Source organism: Aphis gossypii, chromosome 2, assembly GCF_020184175.1.
Source record: "Aphis gossypii isolate Hap1 chromosome 2, ASM2018417v2, whole genome shotgun sequence".
Classification (NCBI taxonomy): Eukaryota; Metazoa; Arthropoda; class Insecta; order Hemiptera; family Aphididae; genus Aphis; species Aphis gossypii.
Genome location: NC_065531.1, coordinates 52,767,011 through 52,782,222, shown reverse-complemented (window position 1 = coordinate 52,782,222; position 15,212 = coordinate 52,767,011). Strand labels below are relative to the sequence as shown.

At 26.6% G+C, this 15,212-nt stretch overlaps 1 protein-coding gene and 1 long non-coding RNA gene across 3 annotated transcripts; both read right to left on the bottom strand.

The window, feature by feature from the left end:
• Positions 1-3,558: 3,558 nt before the first annotated feature.
• Positions 3,559-5,651, bottom strand: LOC126550098 (uncharacterized). Of its 2 annotated transcripts, XR_007604143.1 has the most exons (3): positions 5,155-5,651; positions 4,972-5,018; positions 3,559-4,909 (listed from the first exon to the last, which is right to left on the bottom strand). It is a non-coding gene; the product is annotated as an uncharacterized LOC126550098 (long non-coding RNA). The 2 variants fall into 2 exon arrangements; XR_007604142.1 differs by having other exon boundaries at positions 3,559-5,018.
• A 3,561-nt stretch (positions 5,652-9,212) lies between these two features.
• On the bottom strand, positions 9,213-15,020 carry LOC114121795 (probable citrate synthase 2, mitochondrial). Its single transcript, XM_027984261.2, has 7 exons — positions 14,782-15,020; positions 14,609-14,685; positions 11,758-11,916; positions 11,298-11,684; positions 10,135-10,470; positions 9,678-9,986; positions 9,213-9,444 (listed from the first exon to the last, which is right to left on the bottom strand). Exons 2-7 carry the CDS (start codon positions 14,654-14,656, stop codon positions 9,265-9,267), a joined length of 1,419 nt encoding a protein of 472 aa, XP_027840062.1. The 5' UTR covers positions 14,657-14,685; positions 14,782-15,020; the 3' UTR covers positions 9,213-9,264.
• Between the last annotated feature and the right edge of the window lie 192 nt (positions 15,021-15,212).

The window sequence follows — 15,212 nt, the reverse complement described above, 5'->3', positions numbered from 1 at the left end:
ATACACATACATTATTTAATGTCTGTAAAGCAAAATAATTGCAATGATTAGGACGATTATTAGGTAGGTATTCATTGTTTTCGAATGCAAATATTATATATTATTATATATTAATTATATAATTAGATATTATAGGCAGGCTCGTAGGCATTATCAACTAAAAAGAAAAGAAAGTCATCTTTAAAGCGTTTAAATTTTAGGACAATAGTTTTTTCTCGTTCATTAATGCAGTATATTTACAGTTAATAACAGCAGTTCACTGGAATATAATATAAGAAATCTATTTTTAATGACCACACTTTAACAAATTAACCCTTACGTTATTTTTCGGTTTATTACCTGGGGAGCTACGTGTAAATTTTGGTACAATATTGTTTTGCCAATAAGTTTTTGTGTACCATAGTTGTTATACTGGAATCTTTGCCAAAAAAAAAAAAATGCCACGAGTACCTACCCTACACTTAAATACGATTTAAACACCAAAAAATCTTATGTAGCTCACTAGGCAAACAAATTCATTAATTTCGTTACAACAATTATAACTTATAATTATACATTAAAATAAAAATATATTTTTTCGTTAAGTTTTAGGGTTGTGATGAGAAAGGCATATTTTCTTTTTTTGTGTTAACTTAAATTACAAATGATTGATGTACTGAAAATGGTGTACATAGCAATTAACCTAGCTGTTAATGGATTATAAACAGGGTAGATTAGGTCCAGTGAGGTTGAATAATATTTCTCTTATGCATTTTTTTTTTATTATACTGACTGCTGCAAAGTTCATACTACAAAAAAAACTATATTGAACAAAAAAAAAATTAAATTAAAAAATACGTTATAGTATAAAACGCTATAACGCGGTGTTATATGAATATACCTAAAATTAGTAAAACTTGTAAGCAGTTTACAATTTACATATTACATAAATTAGTAAATTTTATAAGTGTTTCGTGGAACATGAATATTTCGTGAATTTTCTGATATCAGTTTTTTAAAGAAGAAGACATAAAAGTTCAAAATGTAATCATACTTTACCCATTGATTTGGAAAAGACGATATTTTGTTGAGACAATAAGGCAATACTGGGTTAGGGGCGATTAATATTGAAATTATGTCGAATTGTTGAATAATATCTTGTAAATCTTATATAACTATGTCATTATATATTTATAATATTTACCTATACCATATTAAATGACATAATACTTTTTTTTACTCAGTATCTTGGCTAACTATAAACGCCTTATTGTTTACGGCCTTCAAATAAACAAACAGATGATAAAACATAAGCACGTACGTGTTAGATAATTATTTTTATTGATACAATTTACATCTAAACTTGCCCCAGTGTCCCGCTCTTCTAAACTGTTTATTTTACGAGTTTACGACCATGATCTATAATAATTAAAGATTTAAATTATAAATTTTCTTTGATTATTAACCACTGGTATGGAGGAATAATTGTCTAAATCATATTATATGCGTCATGATTCACCAAGCATGCTCATTGTTCAGTGTCCATAGTCCATACCCATTTTTCCTTTTAATTAACCTTTTAGTTGATTAATTTATATTCTAATTTATAATATGTTATATGTATTATGTATGCTTAAGCCTATAACGGAATACATTTTAAAATACTTGAGTTTTTATGATACTTCATAAGTGTTTTGTGGTTATAGGTACAACTTCATTTTTTTAAATTTAAACTATCTTTATTTTATAAATACTTAGTTAAAGAGATGATTTTTTTGGAAAATATCGATGTGAGAATATTATATAGTTACCTATATAAATTCAAACTAATATTTTCTGAGTAAAAAGTTATTAAACTTTAAGTAGGTACCTTTTAGGGGTAATTAGAAAAGATTTAGAATATGTTGGAGCAACGTTGATTAAAAATAATAGTATAATTATTACTTAACAAATAACATTAATTTATTAACATTTGATAGTTTGTAAAAATTATCCAAGTCTAATATACTAGCTAATATAGCAGTATAGCACTGGAATGAAAATTTAATATATTTTATATTTTATGTAATACTATTCTTGAATACTGTTATCCTTATTGCCTACATGAATATTAGTAACTTAAAAAAAAATATAGTAAATACATTATATAGTGACACTGAAACTAAAATTTTGACCATCACTCAGAATTAAAATGGATTAAAAATATAAGTACTTATACCTTATTTTTATACACTTTAAATGTACGAATAGTACTATATTATTATAGTTTATATCTATTATCTATGACTTATAAAATTCAAAAATTTGAATCAAAATAAATGCACTGTCAAAGGTTAAACGAGAGTAATCATAAGCTTAGTGAATAATCCTTTTTCCTATACACGAGTATACAATAATATTAATAATGTAGGTTTTAATTGTTTATACCAGGGGTGGCCAGCGAGAAGAGACTCGCGAGCCACCAAATGTATTAATAAATAGGGAAGAGCCAAAATAAATGTAAAAAAAAAAAAAGAAAAAGATCATAATATTATTATATTATATATAAATTCATATTAAAAAAAAATGTTAGGTACAATAAGATGCGAGCCGCAAAAGTATATGTGGCGAGTCGCATGCGGCTCGCGAGACGCGGTTTGGCCACCCCTGGTTTATACATTATACTTATACCCACAATACCTATTCATTATTCTATGTACCTATACATATTTAGTAGATTAACTAATAGTTCTGTAAGTATTAATTATTTTTAAACAAAAATAAAAATGTTCATAGAATTAATATATAGGTGCTAGGTATATGTTTATTTTTTCCGCCAATAACAAAAATAGTAAGTCGCATGCAATTGAAACTCGAAGCGTACCTACCTAATATAAATTATAATAACACACGACAACTATTATACTAACCTGCTTTTCCCCCTACTTTCGGGTTTTGTCTAAATATAAGTACGAATTACCTAAACCTAGTACTTATCGTAAAACATGAATTTTCCTTGTTTATAGTGTAGTTATGCAATAGCCAATAGGTATTACCTATATGCTAAAATATACAAAATAAAAATAATTGTTTTTATCAATATTTATGACCAGCACACGAAGAAACTCGTAGGCATTACTATGATTACTATTTATACTAACTACACTTTAAAAGGATGCTGTAAAATCTATTAAATCTTAACTCTACTTAGGTATTAACTACAAATAAACTAGTACAAAATTCGATTTTTTTAATAGTTTAAACAAAAATCATTTTGTATCCATGTATCCATAAAGCCTAAACAACCATCACTTATAATACACAAGTCATAGAATATTATGAAAGCGATAAAAGGTTTTTTGATTGAGACTACACGCAGAGAGAACGCACTACGCAGTGGGGAATTTTCGGGTTGATATTTATTATTGTATATTTTTATATTTTATGTACACACACATATACTATATATATATATATATATATATATGAAAGTATAACGTAGCAATTTTATATAAATTTTAACAAAAGTTTATTTCCCGTTGAGTGACCTCATATTTTATGTTATAGTAGGAACCAAATAGGAATGAGTACTAAAACAAGTTAAACACAATATAGCACATTTTATATATTATTATAGCTCTGAATTACATTGTATACCATTACAATACCAACTATGACAATAATTCCAATAAATACTTTAAACGTTAAAACAGATAATATATTATAAATGTATATGGGTATATATAATTTACTAATAGATACTAGTCAAACATTTACACTCGTACTACTTTTACCAATTTTAACGTCGATATAATGAAATGTATAGGACGTGATATGTAGGTACTATTTATTGTAATATATACGTAGGTATGACAGTATAGGAAATAAACATAACGCCTATTGTAATACTCATAATATCAAATATTCACATAGTTGCACACATCAGCTAATGTTACGCGTCTAATAAATATATTATAAACATAATTGTACAGAATTTAATACAATATTATCATATCGTTCATATCAAATTAAACATGAAAAAAAAAAAAATAAAGAAACACAAAAATAATATGACCTCCAAATAAAAGCTAACGTTGATCAATGTCACGGTTTCATCAAGGAGAACATACCTAATATACGCTGTACCTGTAACCTGTATAGGTATTTGTATACAAATACGATAATAGGTGTATTAAATTTATTTAGCGGCTATACACTGACTACGATTATCTATATTATATTCATTTCAGAAGTCACGAATATAATATACTTATGTACGCATATCTCAAAGTGAATAGTATATAATATTTATATTTATATACACGATGTGTAAACTCGTTGGTCGTCAATCGTTTACCAACTCGTATATATGGGTTATGAACACAATAATATAATGTTGTACCTTATGTACCTGTCTACCGTCTACGTCTACCTATATTGCAATAATTTGTAATGTATATGTACCGATGTTTATCCGAACTCACGTGTCCGATTCCGTATGGATACCACTAAAAACCTTGCTCAAAATTACAAGTATTTACTATAATTATCGCATATATATCCTTGTCGTTTGCATTATTATGGGCACAGCAATCGTGTTCACGGAGATACAGTTGATTTTTATTGTGTGTCAATATAAATAATATAATATATATATATTTATTATAAAAAACAAGTCTTATAATATATAAGGAAGATTTTTTTTTGTTATATGTTTAACAATAATATTTTAGGTTATAATTTGAGATTTTATCATATAGCCATATACTGTATACAGGCATATTAAGATTAACCATATATATCTACAATATACTATGGGTCTATGCGTATTAGGTATAGGTATATAAAATAATATGTAACCTTGATATCGGACTAAAAGAATTTTAAAGAAAATAACAATAATATATACTTACTCATCAGTCATCTGACTATCTAATAAATATTAATTATCCTGAAAAAAACCCTGCTATACTATTCGTAATTTCTATAAATAATTAATTTTTTTATACATACCGATTCTGGATTCATAGTACATATTTATTTATTCTATATACAGCTACCTAATAATAACAATATTAAATAATATTAAAACAGGCCAAACAATAGGTTGATACAAATATCAGTGCATTGCAATAACAAACTATATTATACTTATATAAATTAAGCTAATACTTTAAATTGAAAATAAAGATTTACCCATGTTTAATGAATAAGAAAGCAAAAGTTCCTGAGGTTCTCATTTCGCAAAAGACGTAGGTATTAAAAGATAGTTGCTACTTAGCATCTATCAGCTAGGTACCTATGATAAAATATATAGAAGAGTAGGTACTTGTCTAAATCTAGTATAAATTATAATTAATGTATCATTGCATTGCATTTAATCTGCAAGGATTACTGTAATTCTAATACAATCATATCATAATAGGATTAGATTTTTGAAGGATCTTAGTAAAAAATTAAATTTCTAGTTTATAATAAATGCATAAAAATATTTTATTTTGATGAAATAATTAAGATTGTATTTGCTGAATATATCAGTATTCAGTTATCTTATACAAATATTTGCAATCTTGATGTAGTTTCTAGTAAACATTGCACGTAACTACCTACGTCTTACCTATTATCTACGTTTATAATATCTAAGTATAACTTTGGTTTATACCTACACATGTGGTTAATTTAATAATTCGTTTACTAACGATATAAATGGTATAATATACATTGAAACAATTTTACATTTTACGGTTAAATTACGGTATGTGTATAAAGTATAAACTAGTATACTTTTAAAAATAAAATTACATTTATTTAATGTTGATTATTATTAATTAATCAAACTTAAAAAAAATACCTAAATAATAATGATAAAATAGCATTTCTATTAATGTACATTTTAAATCTCATCTCCTATTCACTTCAACAGGTATTTATTATTCTATAAAAAACATAAGTAAGGCTCGGGGAAATTTTACACTGAAAATCGAGAAAATATGTACAAAAAAAAAATAGGTATGTAGGTATAAAAATATGCAGTTAAAATTGTATAAATACATTAAAATATAAACAAATAAAACGTAAATTTTTACGTCTTAAATGTGCAACAAAAATGTGATTAAATTTATCAAAATAAAAAAAAAAATTACTGAAAATACCATTTTACTAAGTACATGCTCGTCGCATCGACTGATGTATGGGCACGTAGGAAACTATATAGTCTGCGAAGACCTGCTTAATAACTATACGCATCGTTGAAAACTATACTTAAAAAATCTGAAAGTTCCTCGTCAGGTAGTTTATTTGTGTTTGATGATTGTAAACAATAATTAAGATTGTTAAAAAACAACAAATATGTTGATAACAATATGAAAAGTAAAATATTTTAAATTTTTCCTAATTGAATACATATTATATATATATATATTATACTCCACATATTGACATATTATATCGAATGTAGATAATAAATAAGACCAAAAAATGTTCTTCATAAAAAAATACGAGTTTATTTTATTTTTTTGAGTTTTTAAATGTATTACAACTATTAAAACATATAATCCTTAGGACTTTTTATAAAAAATATGCAATTCAATATTATAATATAAAATAATTTCCCAGCCCTAATATAATTATATTAATTATATATAATTGTGGCCTAGTATAGTTGTAACGATTTTAAAATTGTTTATAAACAATTAAAAAAATCGAAACGGCACGCTCGACTGATCAAAATATTCGTTTATCAATGATAATTGATAAATAATGGTGATTTTTAATTGCATATTGACGTCGGTGTCGAAAGAATATGAATATAAATAAATGCACAAAACATGACAATCATTGATATTTTTTATAACTTCATCAGTGAATGTGACTTACAAAATTGTATGATAGGTAAGTAGTCAATGATAAATATTCTCTATTACAAAAACATGTACTCGTATAGTACCTAATTATTGTTCATCGTATCTACCAAGTTAATTATAAAAGACAAGGTTAGGTTTAGATTTAACTTGTAAAATGCAGTTGGAAATCTCAATTTTGAAAAGAATTAGGTATTTATTAATTGGTTATAATAAATAGCTCTTGGTAAATTTATAGATTGTATTAAAATCGAATTCAATAACTTAATATATTATTTATTTATATTATATGATTATGAGATGTGAATATAATTTCCATATCTTACACAAGTAAGCTTTGCCGCATTGGCATAGAAGGTTGGCGAAGGGTGAGATCAGCGATCTTTAAAATTGTAACAGTTGCCCCCATCCCTCTTTTGGTATTTTTTAATTAAAAAAAAAACATTTCGTCAATATACATTGTAGATTTTTAGCCTAGTAGGAATTTTTATTTATAAAAATACATCTCAATTTAATAATAATTATTTATTTAATATTATACTCAGTACTTACTAACTTACTTGTTTTTTACAAAATAAATTTAACTTTTATTCCTGTATTGTTAAGCAAATATTTTTATGATAATATAGCTGAATAATGAAAATTAAAATAAATAGATTTTAAAAACATTTTGTTAATGATAATTTTAAAATCATTGTAGGTACCTAATGGCTAATTCAGAGGATGTCATACCACCAATTTCATAGCATAAAATATACTTTTGGGAAAAAGTTATTTCATTTTAGAGCAATATAATTAAAACACCTAATAAAATTTAAAGTAAATCATTTTTTTGGAGATAATTTTGGGGACGCGTAAAAACCTGGACTGTAGAAATCTGGACGATAAAAAATTGAATTTAAAAATTTTGAAATTCGTAATAATCTGGATCGGACAAAAGTGGACGGTAAAATGAACTTTTAAGGGGTATGAGTAGGCCATAAATTGTTAACAAAATTATGTGCAATGTTTCTTTAGCTCTGTGACCTACCTTAGGTGGTGTTGCATAGCAAATCGAGGTATATTTTCGTTTTGAATGTCCGAGCGAGTGGCAACTCTGGCCCCTATTCCCTTTGATAATTGTATGTTAAAATAAGCACATATTTTTTTTTGGATTACTCAAAAGCTAATGATTTCCGGAAAAAACTTTGGGCACCATAATTTTTAAAACGTTGAATTACATAGGTTTCAAAAAAAAAAACCTAAAATTTCGAGGGTGTGCTAATCTAGATTTGTTCCAAAATATTAATACAATATTTACGGCCTACTTTACCCCTTAAAAGTAATTTTACAGCCCAGAGTTCTAAAAGATAAAATTGATATTTGATATATACTATACACTAAGGTTAATTACCTTTTAATTTAAGTTTTGTTAAAGTACTAAATAAAATATGCAACATTTATTAAAGTAGTTATTTAATGTGTTTTATCAAGTCTCCAATTAAGAAGCAATCTATGGATCTTTAACAGTTGAAATAATTTGCATCCGTGGGTATTTATATGTTGGATTTTTATTTTCTATTTGGTATAATATACAATATATTGATTAACTACATTTTTAAAAATGTATTCATGTAATCTTATTCAATTATTATCCACCTAAAAATGAGGCTAAGTATAAATATTTTTATTATACTAGTAAATAATAATATTATTTGAATGCATAAACATATTATTTTTTTCTTATATTTTTACTGTTCATGTCATTTAACACACACAGTTTTACTAAATAGTACGTTCAGTACTGAAAACATGAATATAGTATTATTATAATTTAAAACTACAAGTAAAACTTTATAAACTTATAAGCAAAATAACATTTTATAATTCATAATTATGTGATGTTAATATTTTATGTTGTTATGTATAACTAATCAACAATAGATTTTTAAAAGAACAGTTATAAAACTACAAAACTTCATTATTTTACAATAAAATATTTTTCAATACAAGCATGTACAAAATAATTATTGTCCAATGCACTAAAATCAATATGCATTTGTCAAATATTAACAACCAACAATATCTAATAAATTAATAATTTATCATCTATTTAATAATTTTAAATTTATAAATACTAATAAACAATAGCAATATTATACTCCAAGTAAATTTGGAGGAAGCATTATGGAATTTGTTTCTTGGTTAAACACATTGTACTTGGGAATTTTTAAAATAAAAAAACCAAATCACATTATTAAATTCAACAGTTTACTTTAAGAAATGAAAAAAAATTGAATTATACTATTATCAATTTTAAACGGATATATTAAAAAAACAGATATAATGACTTAATTACATTGACAAGGTAAGAAATTAATTGGACGGGGTTTTAAGAAATTAAAACAAAATAAATCATGTGCAGGATTTTCTTTTGAAAAAATAAAAATCATTGTCAGTACACAGTTTATGCAGCCTTTGCGGAAAGTTTGGTGACCAATTCCTTCATCTTTTCAGTAGAGAAAGATTTGGGGCGTTCGATGGGGAGACCAAGACCACGGTCCCAAACCAAAGAAGCTAATACTCCGAGAGCACGGGATACTCCAAACAATACTGTATAGTAGTTCATTTCTTTCAGGCCGTAGTACTGTAAAATAATATTAATAATGTATAAATGATTTGTGACAATAACTGGGTGATTCTTTTATGAAACAACACTCATCATTTCAAGATCTAATGTTTTACTTCAACTGGAAATTATGTAAAAAAATATTTTCAAATTTTTTAAATATTTCAAAATAATGAGTATTGTTAGATAAAAAGTCACTATGTATATATTATATCCATAACTACATTGTATATTTAGGTAAATTCACACACCTGTAATAAAACTCCTGAGTGAGCATCTACATTGGGCCATGGGTTCTTAACTTTTCCAAGATCATTAAGTACTGGGGGTACAACTTCAAATACTTGAGATACTAAATTGAACAATGGATCTTTGGGTAGATGTTTCAAGGCAAATTCACGCTGGCAAGTATAACGTGGGTCGGTTTTACGTAATACAGCATGTCCATAACCTGGTACAACTTGTCCACTTTTCAATGTTTTTAAGATGAATTCTTTAAGTTGTTCTTTGGTTACAGAATCTCCAACTTCTTTGCGCAATTTTTGCAACCACACCAAAACCTAAAAATGAAATCAATATTTATTTACTTTTTTAATAATTTATAATTATGAATGTATATTATTTCAGAAATGCCATTAATTCAATACACATACAAGAAACTCTTAAGTTCGATCAAATATTTAAATATAATATATTAAAAATTATTACCTCTTGGTTAGCAAGTCCATGCAATGGGCCAGCAAGACCAGCCATACCAGCACTGAACGAAAGATATGCATCAGATAAAGCAGATCCAACTAAATGAGTAGTGTGCGCAGATACATTACCACCCTCATGGTCAGAATGGATGGTCAAGTACAATCGCATGAGTTCAACAAATTCTTCAGAAGTGTTAGCTCCTAACATGGATACAAAGTTTGCACTCCAATCACGTTCAGTGTCAATAGTGCCAACTTGATTTCCACCATGGTAAATGTTCCTGTAGATTGTTGCTGCAATCACTGGTAATTTGGCAATCAAATCCATTGAGTCTTCATATGTGTACTAGATTAATACAATCACACAATTATCATATTATTTTAGAATTAAAATGCTATGTTGCTTATATAACATTAACATAAATATTGTATGTTTTGTACAAAATATACCTAACTAAAAAATATTTAGTATTATCGAATATATAATACACTTTAATAGTAGATTAAAATTGAGTTTTTTGATTTTTTTTTTTAATGTTGAAAAAGTTTGATGTATTAAACTAACTGCTAGGTATAAATCTTTAATTGCTTTTTAATTTTAAATTTAATAAAGTTTGATTACAAACTACTTTAGTTAAATATACATCAGGTTGCTTTCTTGGGGTATTCCAGTATTAATTTTATAACAGGAACAATTACAATTAAATATTATATTTTAAAGTGAAAAGTAACTCTTCATAATATGACTTTAAATTAGATAGTATGAAGTGTAGAAAAAATTATAATTTGAAATGCAACGTTGCACCAAACATAAATATCAAAGAATAACTGCAGTTTTTTTTTTTTTAATGATGATATTAAATAAAAATAAAAATTTTATTGGCAATTTTATGCAAGAGGTTGATTTTCAAATGACATAACAATTTATTTTGTATAATTAATTTGTTCACAGAACGCTGAAAGCATTTTAAAAGTTTCCTGAAATTTAGGGGAGGACTGCACCTTTCTCAGTTCCTTATTACTGTATCAAACAAATATTTTATAGTTTGGGAATAAAGAAATATTATATAGAATGGACTAGTGTTTTCCCATTTTTTCAATATAACAAGAACATATTAAGAGTTACATAATTAGCTAACCCAGCACTCAATAACTCAAGCTAAAACTACTTACTTCCCAGTATTGTGACTTATGAACTCCCTTAGTATAGGCTTGTACAAATTTGCTTTCTGAATTAAGCAAAGCAACTGCTGATGTTAATTGTGTCATGGGATGTACAGTATTGGGCAGGTTGTTAAGCATGGTGACAACATGTGATGGCAATTCAGCACGTTCAGCCCAAGTTTTAGATACCCATTTAACTTGTTCAGGTGTTGGGATTTCGCCAGTTATCAACAGCCAAAATAATCCTTCAGGAAGAGGTTCACAACCACCAGGTGCTTTAGGTAATAACTTTTGACATTCAGGAATAGAATAACCACGGAATCGAATGCCTTCGTCTGCGTCTAATACAGAGGTTTCTGTAACCAAAGCCTTGATACCTCTCATACCACCATACATCTATACAAATTAAAATGTTTAATATACTTAAAAATATATATTTTTAAATTTTAAATTATATATATTTAATTACCATGTCTACAGTTACATCACCGACAACTGTAGATCCATGTTGCTTTCTGAAGGCTTTGATTTCTTCTCCACTTTGCTTTAATTTTTCAGCAACTACAGATTTCAAATCAGTAGTTGAACATCCCATTGAGCGAGAGGCAGACCATAATGGAGCAGCAACCTAACAAGTAATTTAATATTTAAAAATTAAAAACAATTAATTGTTATTTAAAATAATTACTAAATAAATTAAGAAATACACTTAAATTTATAATAAAAAAAAATGAGAAGGAGCCAATTTTTTAACAAATACAGTAATTTAATGAATTTTTTTTAAATAGTTAGGTATATAATTTAATTAACTTAACCATTGGTAACACATGTGGGGTAGTGATTTATTCCAGCAATTTTAAATAGGTTATAAATTATTTTGTGAATTTTACATAACCGAATGAATAATGTATTTTTTAGTTATTATCATACAATCGAAATTTTTATTTTTTATTAATTGTTGTATCATACAAAAGTTAAAAATTAATTAACATGTATGTAACAATTAATGTACTTATATAGTAACATTATTAATTAACATTAGGTAATTATTAAAAAAATTATTATTATTTGTATAGATAAAAATTACGCATATCATTAGAGGATGTCAAGCCTAAACCCGTTATCTCTATTAAACAAATATAAAATATTGCTAACTTGTTAACAATAATCTTTTTTACTTTATACTTTTTAAAATATTTCATAATTTAAATATTGGTAAAGGTCTCCAAGATGCCATAAATAATTATCTTACCTATAAATTGTAAAGGCTAAATTTACCTGAACTTTAAAAATAACTAAGTAAAATGGTTAAATGTGAACATATTAATTGCTATGATATACTTTTGTAAGACAAAGATAACAATGAGGGCGTGGCGTCTTCTTAATATTAAATTAACGAGGTTTACTGGATTATCAACATTTCAAAAATTAAATTAGACAATAGGTCATGTATTTACATACACAAAAAATCACGAGGTTTCTACATATTAAATGATTAGTTTTTTTTTTTTTTAATGATAGATAATATAGAAATAATTTTGATTATCAATTGATTATTTTATTTAATGATACTGATATACTGCATATTAAATAATTTAATTATGTGTAACATTTTTAATCGTATTATATTGAATATAATTATTTAAATAAGATAGCACCATTAATACCCTAGGTTAAATATAGGTTTATTACAGAAAAGGTTTTCATTTTATCTGATACTTAACCGGAATATTGTATTAATATAAAACTATTTAAATATATAAACAGATAATATTAAAACATAATACTTAACTAAAAATATTTCACTTATTTGTATAAGCTTTTTATTTTAGGTAATAAGCTCAAAAGTAATTATAACATTAATTGTATGCATATTAAGTGTGTAAATAAAAATTTTAAAAACTCCATATAAGTAAGCAATTAATACTTTTTATTATGATAGTTCATAAATAATAGTATTGTTCTATTTTTTTATTGTTTTTATCACGGTATCATTTTTTTCAATAGGTGTAATTAAGTTAATTCCTCACAAAACAATAAAATTGAAAATCTTGTCACAAAAGGTTATCTAGATGATTTATTTCAATAAACATTTTATTTAAATATATATTTAAACAATTTTACTAAGTTTTAACATTTTGAATAATAATATCATAGGTACATTTTTAATCTTTGAAGCTGGATATATTTTTGAGAATATTGATTTATACAATTAAATTTTAAATGAGTAGTTTAAGTTTAAACTCGAGTTTAAATGAGCAGAGCAGCAGATTAACATTTTGCTGGATACCTTTTAAGTCGCTTACTTACAATTTCAATACTAAACAACTAATTAATTTTTGTTGTAAAGGGTTGAGCAAAATTTAATTTGATTAAAAAAAATTTTTAATTACTGTACAATACTGCATAAATAAATCTTATGTTTACTTTAAAAATAAATTTTTAAATCTTCAACTCGATAGTTTAATAAATCAATATATTATTATAATATAGAAATGATTTTAATATTTGTTGAAGTCTAAGGCATTAAAATCATTCTGAATTCTAGTTACAGTTACAATTAATGAGATAAAAATGACCAAAAAATAACAGCAAAATAAATACTAATAATTTCCACATAATTTTAAATTAAATTATTGTCAAATAGGTTCCTAATTGGTAAATAATAATTCAACCATGACCCAATATCTAAAAAATAAAATTGGATATGGTCCCAAAAATGTAAGTAACTTCCATTCATTATATTAAAATAAAAAATAAATTAGCATATGTTGCCAATTTTTTAATACCGTTTGAAGGGAACCATCTCAAGGTTGATGGAGGTCATTTATATAATAAATAATTACCTAATAACTTGAAACTGCTAGGTTGGATCGAATATTGATAACACAGGTCATAAAAAAAAATGTTTCAGCTAATATCATAAAAAGAATCCCCCCACTAAATCTTAACTTTGACATACCTACACAACCTAGACACAAGTAATAGGTAGATACGAATTCTTATTCATCAAGTCACACATAATTTTGGACAATAGTCATACATTTGAAATTTCGATAAAATTAAAAAATAAACGCTTGACCCCAGTGCGTGTATTATAATATTATAAAAGTTGAGGTAAATCAAGTATAACAAATTCCAGAAACATATAATACTCAATTCACCAAGAATTTTATTATCTGTAGAAAAACTGGGCAAGTTACTCCGTGGGCGACACCTAAACAACGCGATTGGCGGCGGGAGGGAGGGAAGCTGAAAAAGGGATGAAAACGAAACCTTTCAAAATTTCAAAAGGTCGATATTTTTCTGTCTAAACGTACCTGATTGATTTCCAAGAGTTTGGAGGCGGTCGTACGGAACAGGCTCATTTTTGCGGCTGGGTGATGTCGAAGAAGTTCTAAAAAAACGAATTTCAAAAAAACAAATCAATAACAACAACGGTCAAACGTGGTTCGAAACTAGTGTTTCGTTCACACACCACAATCATACGTACAGAAAATTATAATCAAAGCGTGTTAGATTTCGAACATGCGCACCAATCGGCAGAGCGAGCGGTAAAATGGCGTTGAGCTGCGGCGCGAGTCGGTCGTGAAAAGGCAGAATGGCGAGCGGATTGCGGAGTCGGGGGTTTAGAGTTGTGGTTGAGGACGATCCTGGCGGCGGCGGCGGTAGCGGTGAGCCAGATAGGTCGGTAGGATGCCCTTCCCCGTGTTCCGGTGTAGCCGACACATCATCCACACGCAAGCTATGACACTATAACAAATTGACGTCACGAATCGTTACGATACTCACTATCGGTCGCGCCAGTGTAACCACTGGAACGTGCCCGAAATGTCGGTGCGAACGAGTACGGTAATAACTAACTACAGGATATAATATTGTTTAGGTATTTATAATTTATAAATTTAACGTGTTGACAGTTGA

What these genes read in the sequence shown, in the direction of transcription:
- LOC114121795 (XM_027984261.2), bottom strand. Translation starts at nt 14,656, where the DNA reads ATGAGCCTGTTCCGTACGACCGCCTCCAAACTCTTGGAAATCAATCAG. An exon ending in AACTCTTGGAAATCAATCAG is followed by an intron (nt 11,917 to 14,608) that starts GTACGTTTAGAC and finishes ATTACTTGTTAG; the next exon opens with GTTGCTGCTCCATTATGGTC. An exon ending in ATAAGTCACAATACTGGGAA is followed by an intron (nt 10,471 to 11,297) that starts GTAAGTAGTTTT and finishes GTATTAATCTAG; the next exon opens with TACACATATGAAGACTCAAT.